The sequence below is a fragment of the Schistocerca piceifrons genome, chromosome 7 (genome assembly GCF_021461385.2).
Source record: "Schistocerca piceifrons isolate TAMUIC-IGC-003096 chromosome 7, iqSchPice1.1, whole genome shotgun sequence".
NCBI lineage: Eukaryota > Metazoa > Arthropoda > Insecta > Orthoptera > Acrididae > Schistocerca > Schistocerca piceifrons.
Window position 1 is genome coordinate 352,419,508 of NC_060144.1, and position 18,335 is coordinate 352,437,842.

At 38.3% G+C, this 18,335-nt stretch overlaps 1 protein-coding gene and 1 long non-coding RNA gene across 2 annotated transcripts; one reads left to right on the forward strand and one right to left on the reverse strand.

Annotated features, from left to right (window-relative positions):
• Positions 1 to 493: 493 nt before the first annotated feature.
• Positions 494 to 7,415, forward strand: LOC124805700 (vegetative cell wall protein gp1-like). The gene is made up of 2 exons (XM_047266270.1): positions 494 to 914; positions 7,267 to 7,415. The coding sequence occupies exons 1-2, from the start codon at positions 494 to 496 to the stop codon at positions 7,413 to 7,415; spliced, it is 570 nt and encodes a 189-aa protein (XP_047122226.1).
• Positions 7,416 to 16,159: 8,744 nt separating this feature from the next.
• On the reverse strand, positions 16,160 to 18,126 carry LOC124805217. The gene is made up of 3 exons (XR_007017409.1): positions 17,225 to 18,126; positions 17,062 to 17,141; positions 16,160 to 16,789 (listed from the first exon to the last, which is right to left on the reverse strand). It is a non-coding gene; the product is annotated as an uncharacterized LOC124805217 (long non-coding RNA).
• Between the last annotated feature and the right edge of the window lie 209 nt (positions 18,127 to 18,335).

An 18,335-nucleotide genomic window follows, 5' to 3' on the forward strand; every position in this document is an offset into this window, starting at 1 on the left:
TAATTTTCACTAGCAAGTGGGTGTGCACTTGATAAAGCTTGAAATGAAATTATGAATATTTTTGTACTGGATCAGGTCTCAGACCCACATACTTACCTTTGGAGGAGACCTAGAGAAGATTGCAGTCTTGGGAAAAGGAACGAAATGACTGAACTATACTGTTCCGAGAGATTCAGATCCTCGAAAGAGGAGATACGAATTCGAATCACAGTCCTCAATTTGACCCCCAGCTCATCATGTGGTGTCTGGACCTCAGCTGGGGTTGACGCAATGATTGTTGACTACTCAATGACTTGCAGATTTGAGTAATGCTGTGGTGATGTGCTTGGCTGGACAGCCAGTATTTATATGTGCCAAAGTGCATCTGTTGTGGTGCTGTACCTGCTAAAGCCATGTACTCTCCATACTGACCTGCTTTGTGGTGTTCAGCACATCTGCCTACACATACGACTTTGCTCAATAATCAGTCCATCATCAACAGGAAAAAGCACTAATGGTTTTGTATTTTTGTTGTGGAATACGTAAAGATCAATACAGATCTCCCAGATATTACATCCCCTCACCAGCAGTAACAGCACAAACTACTTCACCAGAAATAGCAGAAGAAACACCATCAGCAACAGCAGAAGCAACTCCTCCAGCAGTAGAACTAGTTCCTATAGCAGCAGCACCATCTCCCACACCAGCAGTAGTAGAACCAACTCCTTTACCAGTAATAGCAGAAACAACTCCTCCACCAGCAGCAACTAAACCAACTTCACCAACAGCAGAAACAGTACCAGCTCCTCCTCCATCACCTTCAAGAGTAGCAGAAAAGAATAGACCAGTCACAGTGAGTAAAGTATCATCTTTGTCTCAGGATGAAGTGATACCAAATGATTTGGGAAAACATGTTCCTATAAAACTTATGGACAGTAAAGTGAAACAAACTTCCAACCGTGTTTCAAACAGACCCAAAAAATTACCTAAGAGAAATGAAGATTTTTTATGGTTTATCCCAAGGAAGTCCAACCGCCACCTAACATAGATTCCAGGGCTGAAAAAACAATTAAATGTTCTCCATTGCCCCATAATACTGTACTCCTCCCCTCCTGTGACAGTAACTCTATCTTATTTCTGCACTTAAATGTCAGGTCTCTGAAAAATAAAGTTGATGAGCTTGGTATACTATTAAAAAGTAACAAAAGAATGATTTTATGTATAAACGAACATTGGTTAAAGGAAGAGGATATAAAACTGTATGTACCATCAGGTTTCAGATTAGCTACATACTTCTGCAGACCCAGTGAATCCTATGGGGGTTCATCCATATATATTAGCAATGATCTAGACCTAAAGTTTTCTGTTCTTGAAGTTAGTGACCTATGCACTAAAGGTGTTTTTGAAGCAGCTGCTTTTATTATACCTAGTATACAGCTCATAACTGTGTCTTTACATCACACTCCTGAAAGTAATGTAGAACAATTTATAGAACGTTTAGAAAAACTTGTGATCAGTATACAAAAATATACTAAATACAAAATTTTAATCTTTGGGGATCTAAACATAGACATTAGGAAAATGACAGCCAGAAATGTTAATTTAGTAAACATGTTAAGATCCTATAATCTCTTTTGTGCTAATGAAAGTCCTACAAGGCACTCCTCCTGTCTTGACAATCTAATAACAAATGTATACAAATGTGATTTTGAGCTAGGCTTACTTAATGTCGATTACCTGTCAGACCATAGAGGTATATGGGTGAAACTAATTACTAAAAAACCAAAAGAAGACGAGGAACAAACTCAGTGTGTCAGACTATCTACAGATACAAATATTAACAAGTATAGAGAAAAACTTAAGTCTATAGATTGGAATACTGTTATACATTCCTCCAGAAATGTTGATGAAGCCTTCAGCACATTCCTCAAAATCATTTCTGAAATCTTCCACACATGCTGTCCACTGGTTAAAAAACAAAAAAGTTAGGAAACCTAGCCACTCAACTTTACAGAAGTGGTTTTCACCCCAATTACAAAAACTGAGACTATTGGTAATTACTTGTCATGATAAGGTCAAAAAGGGAGCAGTAGATAAAGAAACTTACAAAAACCTGAAAAGAAAATATAGATGTGAAATTAAAATAGCCAAGTGTAAGGCAAATGGTGATTTCATTAAAAAATCACCCAATAAATGTAAGGCTGCATAGAAAGTAATAAAAGCAGAGCTAGGTATGGATATAAACTACAAAGACAACACAAATGCTGCTAACGTCACTGCTGATGATTTCAATCACTTTTTTGTCAACTCTACCAATCTTAGCCTTCCAACCCATAGCAACCAGAATTCCAATTCAACACATACACCTATTTCTCACTCAATATCTGGCAGAAATTTTCAACAAAACATTACAAACATAGTGTCAGCTTGTAAATGGAGAGAAGTACAAGTAACTGATATAATTAAAGCAACCTCTAAATTAGGATACTCTAAATCTGAAGATGTGTATGGCCTGTCAAACTATGTAATTAAAAAAGTTGTAGATCTCATAACATACCCTCTTTGCATACTGATAAACTGGGTGCTCTCGAGTGGACACTTTCCAGAATGTCTCAAAAAAACAGTTGTCATACCATTGTACAAAAAGGGTGACAAGTCCTGTATCAATAATTATAGACCAATTTCACTTGTGCCTATTCTCTCAAAAATAATAGAACATTGCATAATGCAGCAAATATGCATACACCTATCAGACAATAATATATTAAATGATTCTCAGTATGGATTCAGGTCAAACTTATCAACAGTCAAAGCAGTTGAAAACCTTATCTCTTTTGTACTAAGCGCATTTGAGTCAGAATTATCTGCTGAAGCCATTCTAATTGACTTGAGTAAGGCTTTCGACTCAGTTAACCACAAATTATTATTAGATAAACTGTATTGCTATGGAATCAAACACTTGGAACTCTCACTAATTGAATCATACCTCAGCAATAGAAAACAAATAGTAAAGCATAATGACCAACAGTCACAGACTTTAAGTATAAAACGAGGTGTTCCTCAGGGCTCAGTGCTTGGCCCTCTACTATTTATATTGTTTGTAAATGAATTTCCGAACAACTTACCCTGTAAATCTATCCTCTATGCTGATGACACAACATTAGCTAATTCTGGAAAGGATATAAACATATTGAAGGAGGAAAGTGAAGAGTGTCTCAAAACATCTAATATCTGGTTTAAGCTAATGACTTATCTATGAACCATGAAAAGACTGTCAAGATAATCTTCAGTTTATCAAACAGTAACATGGAGTTATCATCTGTTAAACTATTAGGAATACACATTGACTCAAAATTAACTTGGGACACACATACAGATTATGTATGTCGAAAGCTATCACGAGTTATCTACCTACTAGCCAAACTACACACGTGTTACACAAGATTTATTGCTTCAGTCATACTATGCCTTCTTTCATTGCCATCTACAATATGGCATTCTTTTATGGGGTAACTCTCCAGGAGCCAAAAAAATTTTCACTTGGCAGAAGAAAGCAATTAGACGTTTGTACGGAATCACTGACAACAAGACCTCATGTAGACCTTATTTTAGAGACTTAAAAATTCTCACAGTCCCATCTCTTTACATATATTGTTGCCTATTAAACATAAAAGAAAACTTAAACCACTACACTATAAGGAAATCAGTTCATCAACACAATACTCGACAAACAAATATGATTGATATACCCACAACCAGGCTTAAGAAAACCCAATCTAGCTATGAATACATAGGCATAAAATTATTCAACACTTTACCCGTACAGGCTCAATTGGTTTCAATGGATATTTTCAAAACTAAAACCAAAGTGTGGATGAAGAAAAATACTTTCTACAGTGTAGAAGAATTTCAGAATAGTTGTAAAGATGATCTAATTTATTGATAAACTAAGGCTTACTGTTATGTATAGTTATGGATGTAGAGGCAGCTAGCTATAAGCTAATAGGGTACAACACTATCTTTTTTTTCCATGTAATATTTTTGCTATATGAAACATAATGTACAAATAGCTATAATACTTCTGACAACATTGATTGCATGTTAATGTTGATAAATTATGGCTTACTGTTATGTATGGATCTAGGTGTAGAGGCTGTTGTAAGCTAATAGTTTACAACATTGCTATATTTTTACTATGTAATATTTTGGTATGTAAAACATAATGTACAAATAGCTGTAACTCTTCTGACGACATCGATTGCATGTAGGTGCTGAAAGATGGATAAAAAATAAATAAATAAATTTAACAGCACATGTGTATCAGCATTTTGATGCTTGTTTCAAACCATAGTTTTCACCACTTTGCTTACAGTTACCTTTTTACTGTCGTAGCATACTGGTTGATGCGTTAAAATTCCTTCTTCAAAAATACCATTTAGAAATGCAGTCCTTACATGATGATGATGATTAGTGTTTTAGAGCGCACAACAGCGAGGTTATCAGCACCCTGCAGGCCTTACATAAAATTGTTTCATGTACCAGTCATGTCTCAGATCTTGCTGCAGGACTAAATATGTCAGTATAACCTATTCCAAATCACTATACATACCATTTTACCATTTGCATTTAATTTTATATTGTAAAGCCAGTTTGCACTCACCTTACTTATTTAAGATAATTCTCATTTGCTTCCTTCTGTATAATTGCTTGCTGGTTCATGAAGGAGCATCATCCTCGGCCGATGGTCTGAATCTTTACTGTAACTTACTTCTAAGTTGCTACGAAACTGTACTTCACTGACATGCAAGTGATTGCTAACACAGTGATTAGATATATCTCTGTTGAAAAGATCTTGTTGACTAATCTCTTCAAATTTAACTGTTTCATGTCAGATTCCTGAAACCTCATCATCTTTCTCAATACCTGATGTCAGACAGCCGTTTTAACATGATTCAGTGGCTTTAGTAATTGTTGGAAGCTACAAATCTCTGCATATGAGACACATCATTTTTCAGGAAAGTAAACACGGTACTCACAATCTACTTAACCAACCACATATTTTTTAGTAGATTTATCACCAAATTTCTTCTGTTTTCATGTTGGGATCCAAGCATAATGCTTTGTTCCAAATCGTACAAAATTATTGAACTGACCTCCCTTCTTGAAAAGTGTTTGAAATGGAGACTTGCCTTAATTCTCAAGGGGCCAATTTGATTCAAGGTACAGGCTACAGCCGAAATTGCTTCATCCCACAATGCTTTAAGTAGATGTGTAGCAGAGCAGAGCCGAGAATGTACCATTTCACACAGGATTCTGTGTTCAAACTCAGCAACTACATTTTACTGAGAAGTATGTTTTTCAGTAATAGAAAGTTTTTGTATAATTGAGCCCGCAAAATGACTCATATCATTGTTACTAAACTCGTTACCACCATCTATATGTAATTTTCCCACTGTAAAATCAGATTATTTCTTTATATTTTTTAAAACAGTGGTAATTTTTCTTTAATGTCACCTGTGTGTGGCAAAAACTATGGAACAATGAAACTGGAAAAATCATCTTTAAATAAAGGAAAGTACCGATGATCCTGAAAATCACTTTCCTCCGTGAGTCCACAAATATCTGTGTAAACTAAATTTCTGGTTTTTGTGAATTTCTACTCTATCATAAATGCCAACCTATGATGTTTTCAATAGTCATACCATACACAAATCTGCTATCAGTTGATTTTTCTTTATTGTGATGGTCAAAAACTGCTGCACATAGCATTGGCTTTGATAGCTGATTTTATCTTCCCATGCTTCTTTTAGGCAGAACAAAACATCAGAAATTATTGTGTCCGTTTCTGTTTGCTGAACAGCCACACATCAATTTGACACATTCAAAATGCTTCATTTTGTAGCACTCCTCATCCATCCTGGTGTTTCAGTTGGCTGCTAAATAGTATATCTGTCATAATGATTTGTAACATGTTACAGCACTCATCACAGACCAGTTTATTTGTACCATATTTATAAAAGAATTATATCTCCTCATCATTAAAATCTTCCTTTTAGTTTTATACATATTTATATTATTTTCATTCCTTGAAGTTTCCATGTTTCTACATCTGTGCTCAGTAAACCCCAGTGAAGTGGATAGTGGATGGTACTGTGCATTGCATCAATTATTAAGGCCTCTTGCTGTTACAATCACATTTGGAGTGTGGAAGAATCATTGCTTGAACATCTTGGTGCACACTGTAATCTTGTCTTTGTGATCTCAATGGAAACAGTATTTTGGGGCTTATAATATATTTAGAGACTCATCAAAGTAGCTTCTTGAAATTTTCTAAGCACCTTTTTACAGGATAGTGTGCATCTGTCTCCAAGCACCTGCTAGTTAGTTTTCTCAGCATCTCTGTAACACTCTCCTGTGGGTGAAACAAACCTGTGACTGTTTGTGCTTCCCTTCTTTGCATGGCTTCAGTATCCACAATTAGTCCTATTTGATATGGGTCACTCACACTTGAGCAACATAGTACAGTGGGTTGCACAAGAATTTTATAAGCAATCTCTTTTGTAGACTGATGGCATTTCCGCAGTATGCCCCAACGAACTGATTTGCTCCTTACTTTACATATTACTGAAACTATGACCATTCCTGTTCATATACATACAGTTTGTTACATGAAGATGATTGTATGCATTCACTGATTGCAACTGTGACTTACGGATATTATAGTCATAGAATATTCTGAGGTTACTATTAGTATTTTCTGCAAAGTCATAAATATATAATATGAACAGCAAGAATCATTACACACTTCTCGGCAGCACAACTGTATTTACTTCTGCACCTATATCTACGTCTATACTCTCCAAACCACGGTGAGATGCATGGCAGAGGGTACATCCCATTGTACCATTTATGTACGGAGTGCAGGAAGAATGGTTGTTTGAATGCCTCTGTGTGTGCAGTAATTATTGTACTCTTATCTTCACAATCCCTATGTGAACAATATATAGGGGTTTGTAGTATATTCCTACAGTAATCATTTAAAGCCAGTTCTTGAAACTTTGTTAATGGACATTTTCAGGGTAGTTTATGTATATCTTGCAGAGTCTTTCAGTTCAGTTCCTTCAGTATCTCTGTGACACTCTCCCATGGATTAAAAAAACCTGTGACCATTCATGCTGCCCAAATCTGTATACGTTCAATATCCCGTTAGGCCTAGCTGGTATGGCCCCCACGCACAGTGGTGTACATGTTTTGCTTTTAACCCACCCATGTTTGCCCGGTGGCCAGGCGGGCAGGCCGCCGCACGTTGTCAACAGAACGTGCAGGCTGCTCCACTCCCAGCCAAGCCAAGCCAAGCAGAACCCAACCCGGGCAGGCTGTGGAAAACTTGCTTGCCTGCCCATATTACTGCTGAGCTGCGCTACGCAGCCGTTTAGTCTGCACGCGTCATTGTCGTAGTATCAACGTTAGCTACAACTTTTTATTTTACCTGAGCACCAAAAGACAAACCCCAACATTATATATATATTTGTACATTCGTCCCTTACGCGTATATTTCTGGCTTATTATCTATGTAAATAAAAATGAATTGCCAAATGTGTTGATAAGCATAAAACTCGCGAACGGCTGGACCAATTTGTCAATTTTTTTTATTTTTTTTGCTGTGTTTGTAATTATCAGGACAAGGTTTTTATGAAATAACATTTTTGGAAAATCGACCGAAAAACTGGAAAATTTGAGAAAAACTGAAAGTGTGTTTTCATTGTTTCCGTGTGTTTTTATTGCATACAATCTTGATGAAATTTTGCACACTGTACCTTGAAACCAAGAGGAAGGTCACAGTCTACATAAAATTTCGTAGGGTGCATGGCAGAGGTTACTTTACCTAACGGAATTCGACAAATTGTACGTTTTTATTCCGATCTTGATGAAATTTGGCACACTTGATGTTCAAAGCAGGATGAAGGGCACTGTCTGCTTAAAATTCTGAATGGTGCATGGCGGAGGGTACTTTACTTACACACTTCTACACCAACCTACAGATTTATTCCGATCTTGAAGAAATTTTGCACACTTGACCATCAAGAGGAACATCACTGTGTACATAATATTTCGGACAGTGCATGGAATAGAGTACCTTACAAAAGATTTTGACATTGTTTGCGGGTTACCATGAAAGTTGGCTCATGTACACGTTTCCATGGAGAAGGTTTTTGAAAAAATAGAAACATTCCACGCAGGAAAAATATATTTAAAAACAAAGATGATGTGACTTACCATACGAAAGCGCTGGCAGGTCGATAGACACACAAACAGACACATACATACACACAAAATTCAAGCTTTCGCAACAAACTGTTGCCCCATCAGGAAAGAGGGAAGGAGAGGGAAAGACGAAAGGATGTGGGTTTTAAGGGAGAGGGTAAGGAGTCATTCCAATCCCGGGAGCGGAAAGACTTACCTTAGGGGGAAAAAAGGACGGGTATACACTTGCACACACACACACACACACACACACACACACACACACACACACACACACACATATCCATCCACACATATACAGACACAAGCAGACATATTTAAACACAAAGAGTTTGGGCAGAGATTTCAGTCGAGGCGGAAGTGCAGAGGCAAAGCTGATGTTGAATGACAGGTGAGGTATGAGTGGTGGCAACTTGAAATTAGCGGAGATTGAGGCCTGGTGGGTAACGGGAAGAGAGGATATATTGAAGAGCAAGTTCCCATCTCCGGAGTTCGGATAGGTTGGTGTTGGTGGGAAGTATCCAGATAACCCGAACGGTGTAACACTGTGCCAAGATGTGCTGGCCGTGCACCAAGGCATGTTTAGCCACAGGGTGATCCTCATTACCAACAAACACTGTCTGCCTGTGTCCATTCATGCGAATGGACAGTTTGTTGCTGGTCATTCCCACATAGAATGCATCACAGTGTAGGCAGGTCAGTTGGTAAATCACGTGGGTGCTTTCACATGTGGCTCTGCCTTTGATCGTGTACACCTTCCGGGTTAAAGGACTGGAGTAGGTGGTGGTAGGAGGGTGCATGGGACAGGTTTTACATCGGGGGCGGTTACAAGGATAGGAGCCAGAGGGTAGGGAAGGTGGTTTGGGGATTTCATAGGGATGAACTAACAGGTTACGAAGGTTAGGTGGACGGCGGAAAGACACTCTTGGTGGAGTGGGGAGGATTTCATGAAGGATGGATCTCATGTCAGGGCAGGATTTGAGGAAGTCGTATCCCTGCTGGAGAGCCACATTCAGAGTCTGGTCCAGTCCCGGAAAGTATCCTGTCACAAGTGGGGCACTTTTGTGGTTCTTCTGTGGGGTATTCTGGGTTTGAGGGGATGAGGAAGTGGCTCTGGTTATTTGCTTCTGTACCACGTCGGGAGGGTAGTTGCGGGATGCGAAAGCTGTTGTCAGGTTGTTGGTGTAATGGTTCAGGGATTCCGGACTGGAGCAGATTCGTTTGCCACGAAGATCTAGGCTGTAGAGAAGGGACCGTTTGATGTGGAATGGGTGGCAGCTGTCATAATGGAGGTACTGTTGCTTGTTGGTGGGTTTGATGTGGACGGACGTGTGAAGCTGGCCATTGGACAGGTGGAGGTCAACGTCAAGGAAAGTGGCATGGGATTTGGAGTAGGACCACGTGAATCTGATGGAACCAAAGGAGTTGAGGTTGGAGAGGAAATTCTGGAGTTCTTCTTCACTGTGAGTCGAGATCATGAAGATGTCATCAATAAATCTGTACCAAACTTTGGGTTGGCAGGCCTGGGTAACCAAGATGGCTTCCTCTAAGCGACCCATGAATAGGTTGGCGTACGAGGGGGCCATCCTGGTACCCATGGCTGTTCCCATTAATTGTTGGTATGTCTGGCCTTCAAAAGTGAAGAAGTTGTGGGTCAGGATGAAGCTGGCTAAGGTGATGAGGAAAGAGGTTTTAGGTAGGGTGGCAGGTGATCGGCGTGAAAGGAAATGCTCCATCGCAGCGAGGCCCTGGACGTGCGGAATATTTGCGTATAAGAAAGTGGCATCAATGGTTACAAGGATGGTTTCCGGGGGTAACACATTGGGTAAGGATTCCAGGCGCTCAAGAAAGTGGTTGGTGTCTTTGATGAAGGATGGGAGACTGCATGTAATGGGTTGAAGGTGTTGATCTACGTAGGCAGAGATAAGATCCGTGGGGGCTTGGTAACCAGCTACAATGGGGCGGCCGGGATGATTGGGTTTGTGGATTTTAGGAAGAAGGTAGAAGGTAGGGGTGCGGGGTGTCGGTGGGGTCAGGAGGTTGATGGAGTATTAGTTACTGAAGTTAAGTAACACAAGGAGAAATTGTAAAAATGCAACAAATGAATCAGACAAAAGGAATTACAGATATCTAAAAAATGAGATTGACATGAAGTGCAAATTGCCAAAACACCAATGGCTAGATGAGAAATGCGTTAGAGAAGCATGCATGACTACGGGAAACATAGACACTGCCTATAGGATAAGTAAAGAGATCTTCATAGAAAAGGGAATCACTGTTAGCAAATTAAGAGCTCAGGTGGCAAGAACATACTACACAAAGAATGGAATATTGAAAGTTGAAATGTATATGTAGACTAAGGGAAAGTAACTCGAAAACAGAAGAACTTATATAAAGAGAAGCACAGATAGATGAAGATGAGGAGGGAGATACAATTCTACGAGTGAATTTGACAAAACACTGAAAACGATAAAACAAGGTCACTCAGAATTACTGAGGCCCTTGAGGGAACCAATCATGACAAAACTCATTCTACCTGGTACACCAAGATATGAGAGAGAGACAAATTACTGTTACTGCTGGACTTTAAGAATAATGCAATCATTCAAATTCCAAAGAAAGCAGTTGCTGATTGGTGTGAATATTATTGAACTAGTATATTACTGAACTAGTATGATTAAGTCATGGCTGCAAAATAAGTACACAAATTATTTACAGAATCATGGAAAATGGTGGAAATTAATCCGTTTGGGTTCCAGGGAAATGCAGGAACATACAGGGCAGTAAATACTGTATCATTAATTTTAGGTTAATACATTCGTATATTTAGAGAAAGCTTTTGACAATGTTGACTGGAATATAAATACAGGAATCATACTGTGTTAAAAGACGGCAGAGATGAAATACAGGGAGCACTTGGTTATCTACAACTAATATTGACATCAGACTAGCTATAAAAGTTGAAAGCCATCAACGGAAAGTAGTAGCTGAGATAGTAAAGAGAAAGTGTTAGCCTCTCCCCAATGTTTTTCAATATGTACATCAAGCAAGCTGCACAGGAAACCAAGGAGGTATTCACACAAGACAAGACAAAGAATTAAAAACTTTTTGAGGCCTGCTAACAACACTGTAAAGACAGCAAAGGAAATAGAAGAGCAGTTGAATGGAATACACAGTGATTTGGAAAGAGGTTATAACATTAATATCAACAGTAGCAAAATAAGGATAATGGCATGCAGTCTAATTATATCAAGTAATGCTGAAGAAATTAGATTGGGAGATTATACATTAAAAGTAGTTGGTGAGTTTTGCTATTTGGGCAGGAAAATAATTCATGATTGCAAAAGTATGGAAGATGCAAAATGCAAACTGGCAACAGGAAGAAAAGCATTTCTGAGAAAGAGAAATTTATTAATATCCAACATAAACTTAAGTGTTATGAAGCATTTTCTGAAGATATTTGTCTAGAGTATAACCCTGTGTGGAAGTGAAATATAGATGATAAACATTTCAAACAAGGAAAGAACAGAAGCTGGGCACTAGGTGAATACATCAAGTAACTAATGAGGTACTGAATCAAAATGGGGGAAAAAGAAATTTGTGGAACAATTTGACCAAAAGAAGGGATTGGTGTAGAACACATCTGAACCACCAGCCAATCTCCAACTAATGGTGAAAATGACTACAAATTTTAAACAACTGATCCTTGAATGTGGCATCAAATTGCTGCTTTAAGGCAGCTCATGTATCACTAGCTGTTTCCTTTTTCACTACCACTGATACACTTCATAAACAACAGCACTTGTCGTCATACACACTGTATAAATGTTTGCCTTAGGAAACAAATCAAACAGTTCCTTGAGCTTTTTGATTTGTATTTCTGCAGCACCTTCTATGAATGGCTGGAGCTTCAGTAATGGTTTGTCAATGACATTCAAAACACCTTCATGGTACTTGAATACCTTCCTTTTCCAGCCTCACCAATCAAATTCTAGGAGTAATGATTTATGTACCTTATAAAGCAATGTACCAATTTCTGCAGACCTTGATCTAAGTGTACACTATATGATCACAAGTTACTTTCTGAATGCAAATCTTTTAACCTAAAACTCAGTTGTTAAAGTTCTGAACACATTCTGAGTCTGAATATAATAAATTTCCTTAAAATAAATACAATAAATTTTCTTAAAACAGAAAAGCTTGTAACCACAAATCCGTACATATTTAGAAAGCATCACTCAAGTCAAACCCAGCCCACCTTTTTTTCACATGATATCCTATAAACCATGGGTGGAGGACAACAGGCAGATTCCATATTCCTGAATTTCCAGAAAGTGTCCACTGCACACTGTTGACAAAGGTCAGAGCACGTGGATAAGGTTCCTGGACATGTAAGTGGTTTGAAGACTTCTTAGATAATAGATGCCAGAGTGTTGTCATTGACAGTGGGTGTTCATCAGAGACAAGTGTATTACCACGAGTGCCACACGGAAGTGTGATAGGACCACTGTTACTCTATATTCACATAAATGATCTGACAGACAGGCTGCACAGAAATTTATTGCCGTTATCTGATGATGTTTTGCTCTATGGGAAACTGTTGTCATTGAGTGACTGTAGGAGGAGACAATGTGACCTGGACAGAATTTCTAGGTGGTGTGATGAACTGCAACTTGCTATAAGGGCAGAAAAATGTAGGTTAATACAGGTGACAAGGAAAAGCAGTACTGCAACTTTCTAATACACCATTAGTAGTGTGCTGCTTGACATAATCATATCACTCAAATATCTAGGTATAACATTGAGAAGTGATATGAAATGGAATAGGCGTACCAGACTGGCAGCAGAAAAGGCAAATGCTCAGCATTGTTCTATCGAAAAAATTTTGGGAAAGTGTAGCTCACTTGTAAAGTAGATAGCATATAGAATAGTGTCACCCATTCTTTTGAACTGCTCAACTGTTTGGGATACCCACCAGGTCAGAATAAAGGAAGACATGAAAGCAATTAAGAGACATGCTGTTAGCTACCAGTAAGTTTAATCAGCACACAAGTATTAAAGAGATGCTACTTAAAACTGAAATGAGAATCCCTGGAGGGAAGCCTATCTTCTTTTCACAAAGCAGTGTAGTGGAAATTTAGAGAACCAGTATTTGAGGCTGACTCCAGATTGGTTCTACTGCCATCAATGTACAATTAGCATATGGAAAGTGGGACTTCTACAGAGGCTTATAAACAGCTGTTTTTCTGTCACACTATTTGCGAGTGGAACAGGAAAGTAAATGAATTGTAACAGAACATGGTACCTTCTACCGTGCACTGTACAGTGACTTGCAGTGCGTATGTGTGTGTGTGTGTGTGTGTGTGTGTGTGTGTGTGCAGTTGTAGAATCATTAGTTTCATTAATGGAGGGAGGTCTGGTGGATAAAAATTGTAGATGCACAGTAATACTGGACTACAACAAGCAGATCAAATAAATGTAGCTTATAGTCATTAGGTGAAGATAAAGAGGCTTCTAAAGGTTTCGCTAGTGTGGCGAGCTGCATCAAAGCAGTCTTCAGACTGAAGACAGCAACAAACAAAGAATCAAAGTGCCGTGAGATTTATATGTGGATTAGGTATTTATGGACGAGGTAAAAGCTGACAGGCAGCTAGCATTCTTACAAAATAGTTACTATATGCTAAGTTACAAGTGATGGATATAATCACTGACATAATATAAAATATGGGAAGGGAATATGAATGTATTTGTGAGATTAATAGTATTATATCCTAATGTTTCAACATAACGTAGAAAGTCTTTGGTGTTTTCTAGTTCTTCTGTTTCTGTCGAAATAAAGGATCTTGCATCCAAATTCTTGTGCGAGTTATTTTCATGTTTTTAATGAATAAAATAGCAATCTCACATGGCTATTCATAAAGAAGGAAGAGATTTCCGGTATTTATCGGTTTCAAACTACAAAATATAGAAACATGACTCCAATTTTCCTGGAAAGAGAAAATTCAAATTTTTATGTATTCAATGTGAGCACCATGTGTTACACGACAAATATCAAAATGATGGCCCATTGCCTGCCACACACAAAGCAGCTGGTCTCTTGTTATCAAATTCACAGTTTCAACAATGCGATGTCACAGACTTTCAAGAGTGTCAGACAAAGGGGGGAAGGGGGGGGGGGGATAAAAATGTGGTCTTTTACATAACCTCAGACATAGAAGTCAGATCTGGACACCTGAGAGGTCACTGGCGATGAAGTTCATCTTCTGCTCCTCTTCTTCCAGTCAAACATCATCGAATGATGTCATTCAGGTCACAATGGATGTACTTAGAGGTATGAGTCAGGGTACCATATTGCATGAAGCTGAAGTCATTTGAATCACCTTCATGTTGAGGAAATAAACAGTTTTGAAGCAAGTCTAGTTCTAGAATTCAAAATTTAAACTGTTGTATGCCCAGAAACGTTGGAATTGTGGTGCTACCGTTTGTAATTTGGAAGATATAAATGTCTCAAATCTGTTTCTTGATTTTGAATAGCCCTGTATACTAATCAGCTGATGATGATTTGACACCCATGGTTGTTCCCACTGCCAATTAACAAAATGGTTCAAATGGCTCTGAGCACTATGGGACTTAACTTCTGAGGTCATCAGTCCCCTAGAACTTAGAACTACTTAAACCTAACTAACCAAAGGACATCACACACATCCATGCCCGAAGCATGTTTCAAACCTGCAACTGTAGCAATTGCACGCTTCCAGACTGTAGCGCCTAGAACCGCTTGGCCACCCCGGCATGCGCCAATTAACACTTGACATAGAAGTTACCTGGTAATACCGATGAATGGTGTCCTTGATCCACTGTCACATGTAGCTGCTAATATGTATTCACATTATAGAAGCTCTGTTTTATTCTTGACATTATTGCAAAAATGAAGTTATGTCTCCACTCCTTGTAACAGTGGCCATGAAATGTGACTTGGAACAGCATATATTTCAAGATACATGTGCATTAATGTGATAAAATTAACAACATTCAAATACTTAATACTACTATAGCTATGGGGCTTTCATGCCACAGTACGTATGCTTAGTACCTAACTGCACTTAACTCTGCAACTGTGACGTTGCATATGCATGTTGCCTAATACAGGGGCATTAGAGCAGAGAGATGATTTGTCAGCAGAAACCCAACACAGCTTCTTACCACGATCAACAGCAGCAAAAAAAAAAACACACACACACACACACACACACACACATACAGTCTATCAGTAAATTATTTCTCATGTATCATCTTCAATGCTATACTCTTTTTTGTGCAAAACAATGCCGTAAGACGGGATGGACAGCCATAAAGAAATAATATTGTCTTGTCCTGAGAGGGAGTAAGGATTACATGTTTGACTGACAAGGGCCTACCTCGATTGATGCAACTGAAGAGCGACTTTCATGAGGGCAGTTACAGGACTCAAACCTGTAAAGAACCAACCAGCTAAAGGGTGCTCCAAGACAGAACTCAGTGTAATTCTCAAGGAAACTTAGGGCCAATGAAAGCCAGTCCCATACTAATGCTGCTTGAGTAAATGATTGCACAAATGCCTCTGCTGTCTTCCCAAGACAGCTCTTAGATACAAAATACACTTAATGTGATATTTCATCTCTTAATATTGGATTCTGGGACACCTCCCATCTCGTTGGTAAAATATTATAGACACTGACCTCAGAGACTATAAGATTTTTCTTGTCATCTCATAAGTAGTGTCTAAGGATTATTATGTCCATTTATTTACATTCACTTTACACTTTCATGTGACTACAACTCACAATGTTAAGGCTGGCATCTTTCTTCATTGTCAACAGAAATATAAAACATAACACTCATTTTACATTTTTACCTCTGACCACATCTCACAACATTATGACTGCTAACATTCTTTATTTCCAACAGTGTTATACATATTTTCACAGAATATGTCAATATTTTACCACTACATTGTATCACTTTGGGCATTATTGTGTGAAATCTGGTTTCGGTGAAAGGGATTCAGTTTCCTTAGTTCTCCTGACCCAACGGTCTATACTTGCTATTCGACACATTTCTTTACCGCTATTTCGCAACTTTTACAACAAACATATGGACAACACAAGATTATTAATACACATAAAATAGTGGATTCTGAGTATCCCCTGTGAAATACTTGCCCATAGACCATGCTTTGAAGGCTTCATTTGTTGATAATTTCCTCTTGCAGTTCATCAGTTATATGCCCAACAACTTTAAGAGTTGTCCAACTGGAGAACTATGTCGTAAAGGTAGTATTACAGGTATTCCTGAGAGTTTCAGCTTCTCATCTTCTATAAAACAACAGTCTGTTTACATCATTGGCCTATTTGAGTTTGGACTCAGTTTCAGTGCTTGCAGAAAAATGTTAATGAATTAACGATGAGTCCACCTTTTTGTAAGTACACAAATTATTGGTTTACTTTGTCACCCAAACGTGGTTCATCACAGTTGTAGCATCCTCAATGGGTATCTTATTATTTTCCTGAAAATACATACATACAAGTTCTTTTTAGGTTATGGACTATGATGCATCACATTATGCTGTCATTTAAATCATATGTGCACTTTAGATTTTATTTTACACTGAGTGTGTCATGTGCCTGCACAGCAAAATAAGCCACAAGTCTAAATCCGAACACAAGACATCAGCAAACACGAGGCATTTTAGAAAACCGTCTGCATTAATTTTATCATCGGAACTTCAATTTGTATATTTTGGTGAAATTAATGGCATATGTTCGTTTCCTTCCTCACCGTTGTCGTGTTTTCCAAGTTCTTAGCTGTGACAAGTATGTTTTATATATCAAACGCGATTTCGTGTAATTGATCTGGACCTGTGGACATCGAGAACGATTTTGTGAGGCTTTGGTTTGTATATTCATGGATTCTGTTTTGCATTTTGATAGTATTTACTCACGTTTTCTCCTGTTCGTTTGCAAATACTACGTCCTGTTACTTCGCAGTAGCTTGGACACACCCATTTCCCTGCGGCCTGCACAAAGTTACGTCTCTCGGTCTCTGATGCGCTTCCGACTGTCGTTTCTCGTTTGATTAATGTAATTTTTCCCTTTGACGCCGCGAACTTTGAAATGTCGTCCTTCAGTACACGCAGCAGGTCTCACAGACCCTTGTAGTTTCTATCTTTCTGAATTTGCATTTAGTTATATATTATGGAGGAAAGCGTTATTGAATGAAGTAATATCATTACAAATCTGTTTAGTAAATATATTTACAGGATAAATTTAATATTTTGGTCAAAAATATTTACACAAATGGAGATACATAAAATTTAACTGTTATCAAAATAATGGATGTATTCAATCAGATATTTTATCGATACAGTCTTGGCACACAGCAACAGAATGTTCAAGGCAAATGTATTCCTTGCGGTTCTTACAAATATATCTTGTTTTTCTGTTTGTGCTTCTGCAATCCACACGCCGTCCTCGTGAAGTCGCAGTTGATTCCACTTCAGAAATTTTCACACTGCAAAGCTCTCCAGTTCTTTCAGTTATCTTCCTTGGCAATGTTTGTGACATTACTCTTTGCTGAAAATGATCATGCAGAAGCGAAAAAAAAGCTACCTCGAAAACTCTCTTCTTCTCAGTTGTTCTTCTGATTTGAGTTGTAAATAATAGCAGCATTTATCGCAGCTGTGTGTTCATGATGCGATAAAAAACAACCATTGGACATCTTCTTGTGTTTCTAGCTACATTGTATGTTGCACTCATTCCGTCTACAACGTCAACTCCACCCTTAGTAAGGTTATTTTTTTATCATTCCCTGTATTTTCGTCAATATTTCATTGTGGTGCATCGTTGACAGTAGTAATGCCACTCTACACGGTGATTCAAAAAGAATACCACAACTTTAGGAATTTAAAACTCTGCAACGGCAAAAGGCAGAGCTAAGCACTATCTGTCGGCGAATTAAGGGAGCTAGAAAGTTTCATTTAGTTGTACATTTGTTCGCTTGAGGCGCTGTTGTCTAGGCATCAGCGTCAGTTGATGCTAAGATGGCGACCCCTC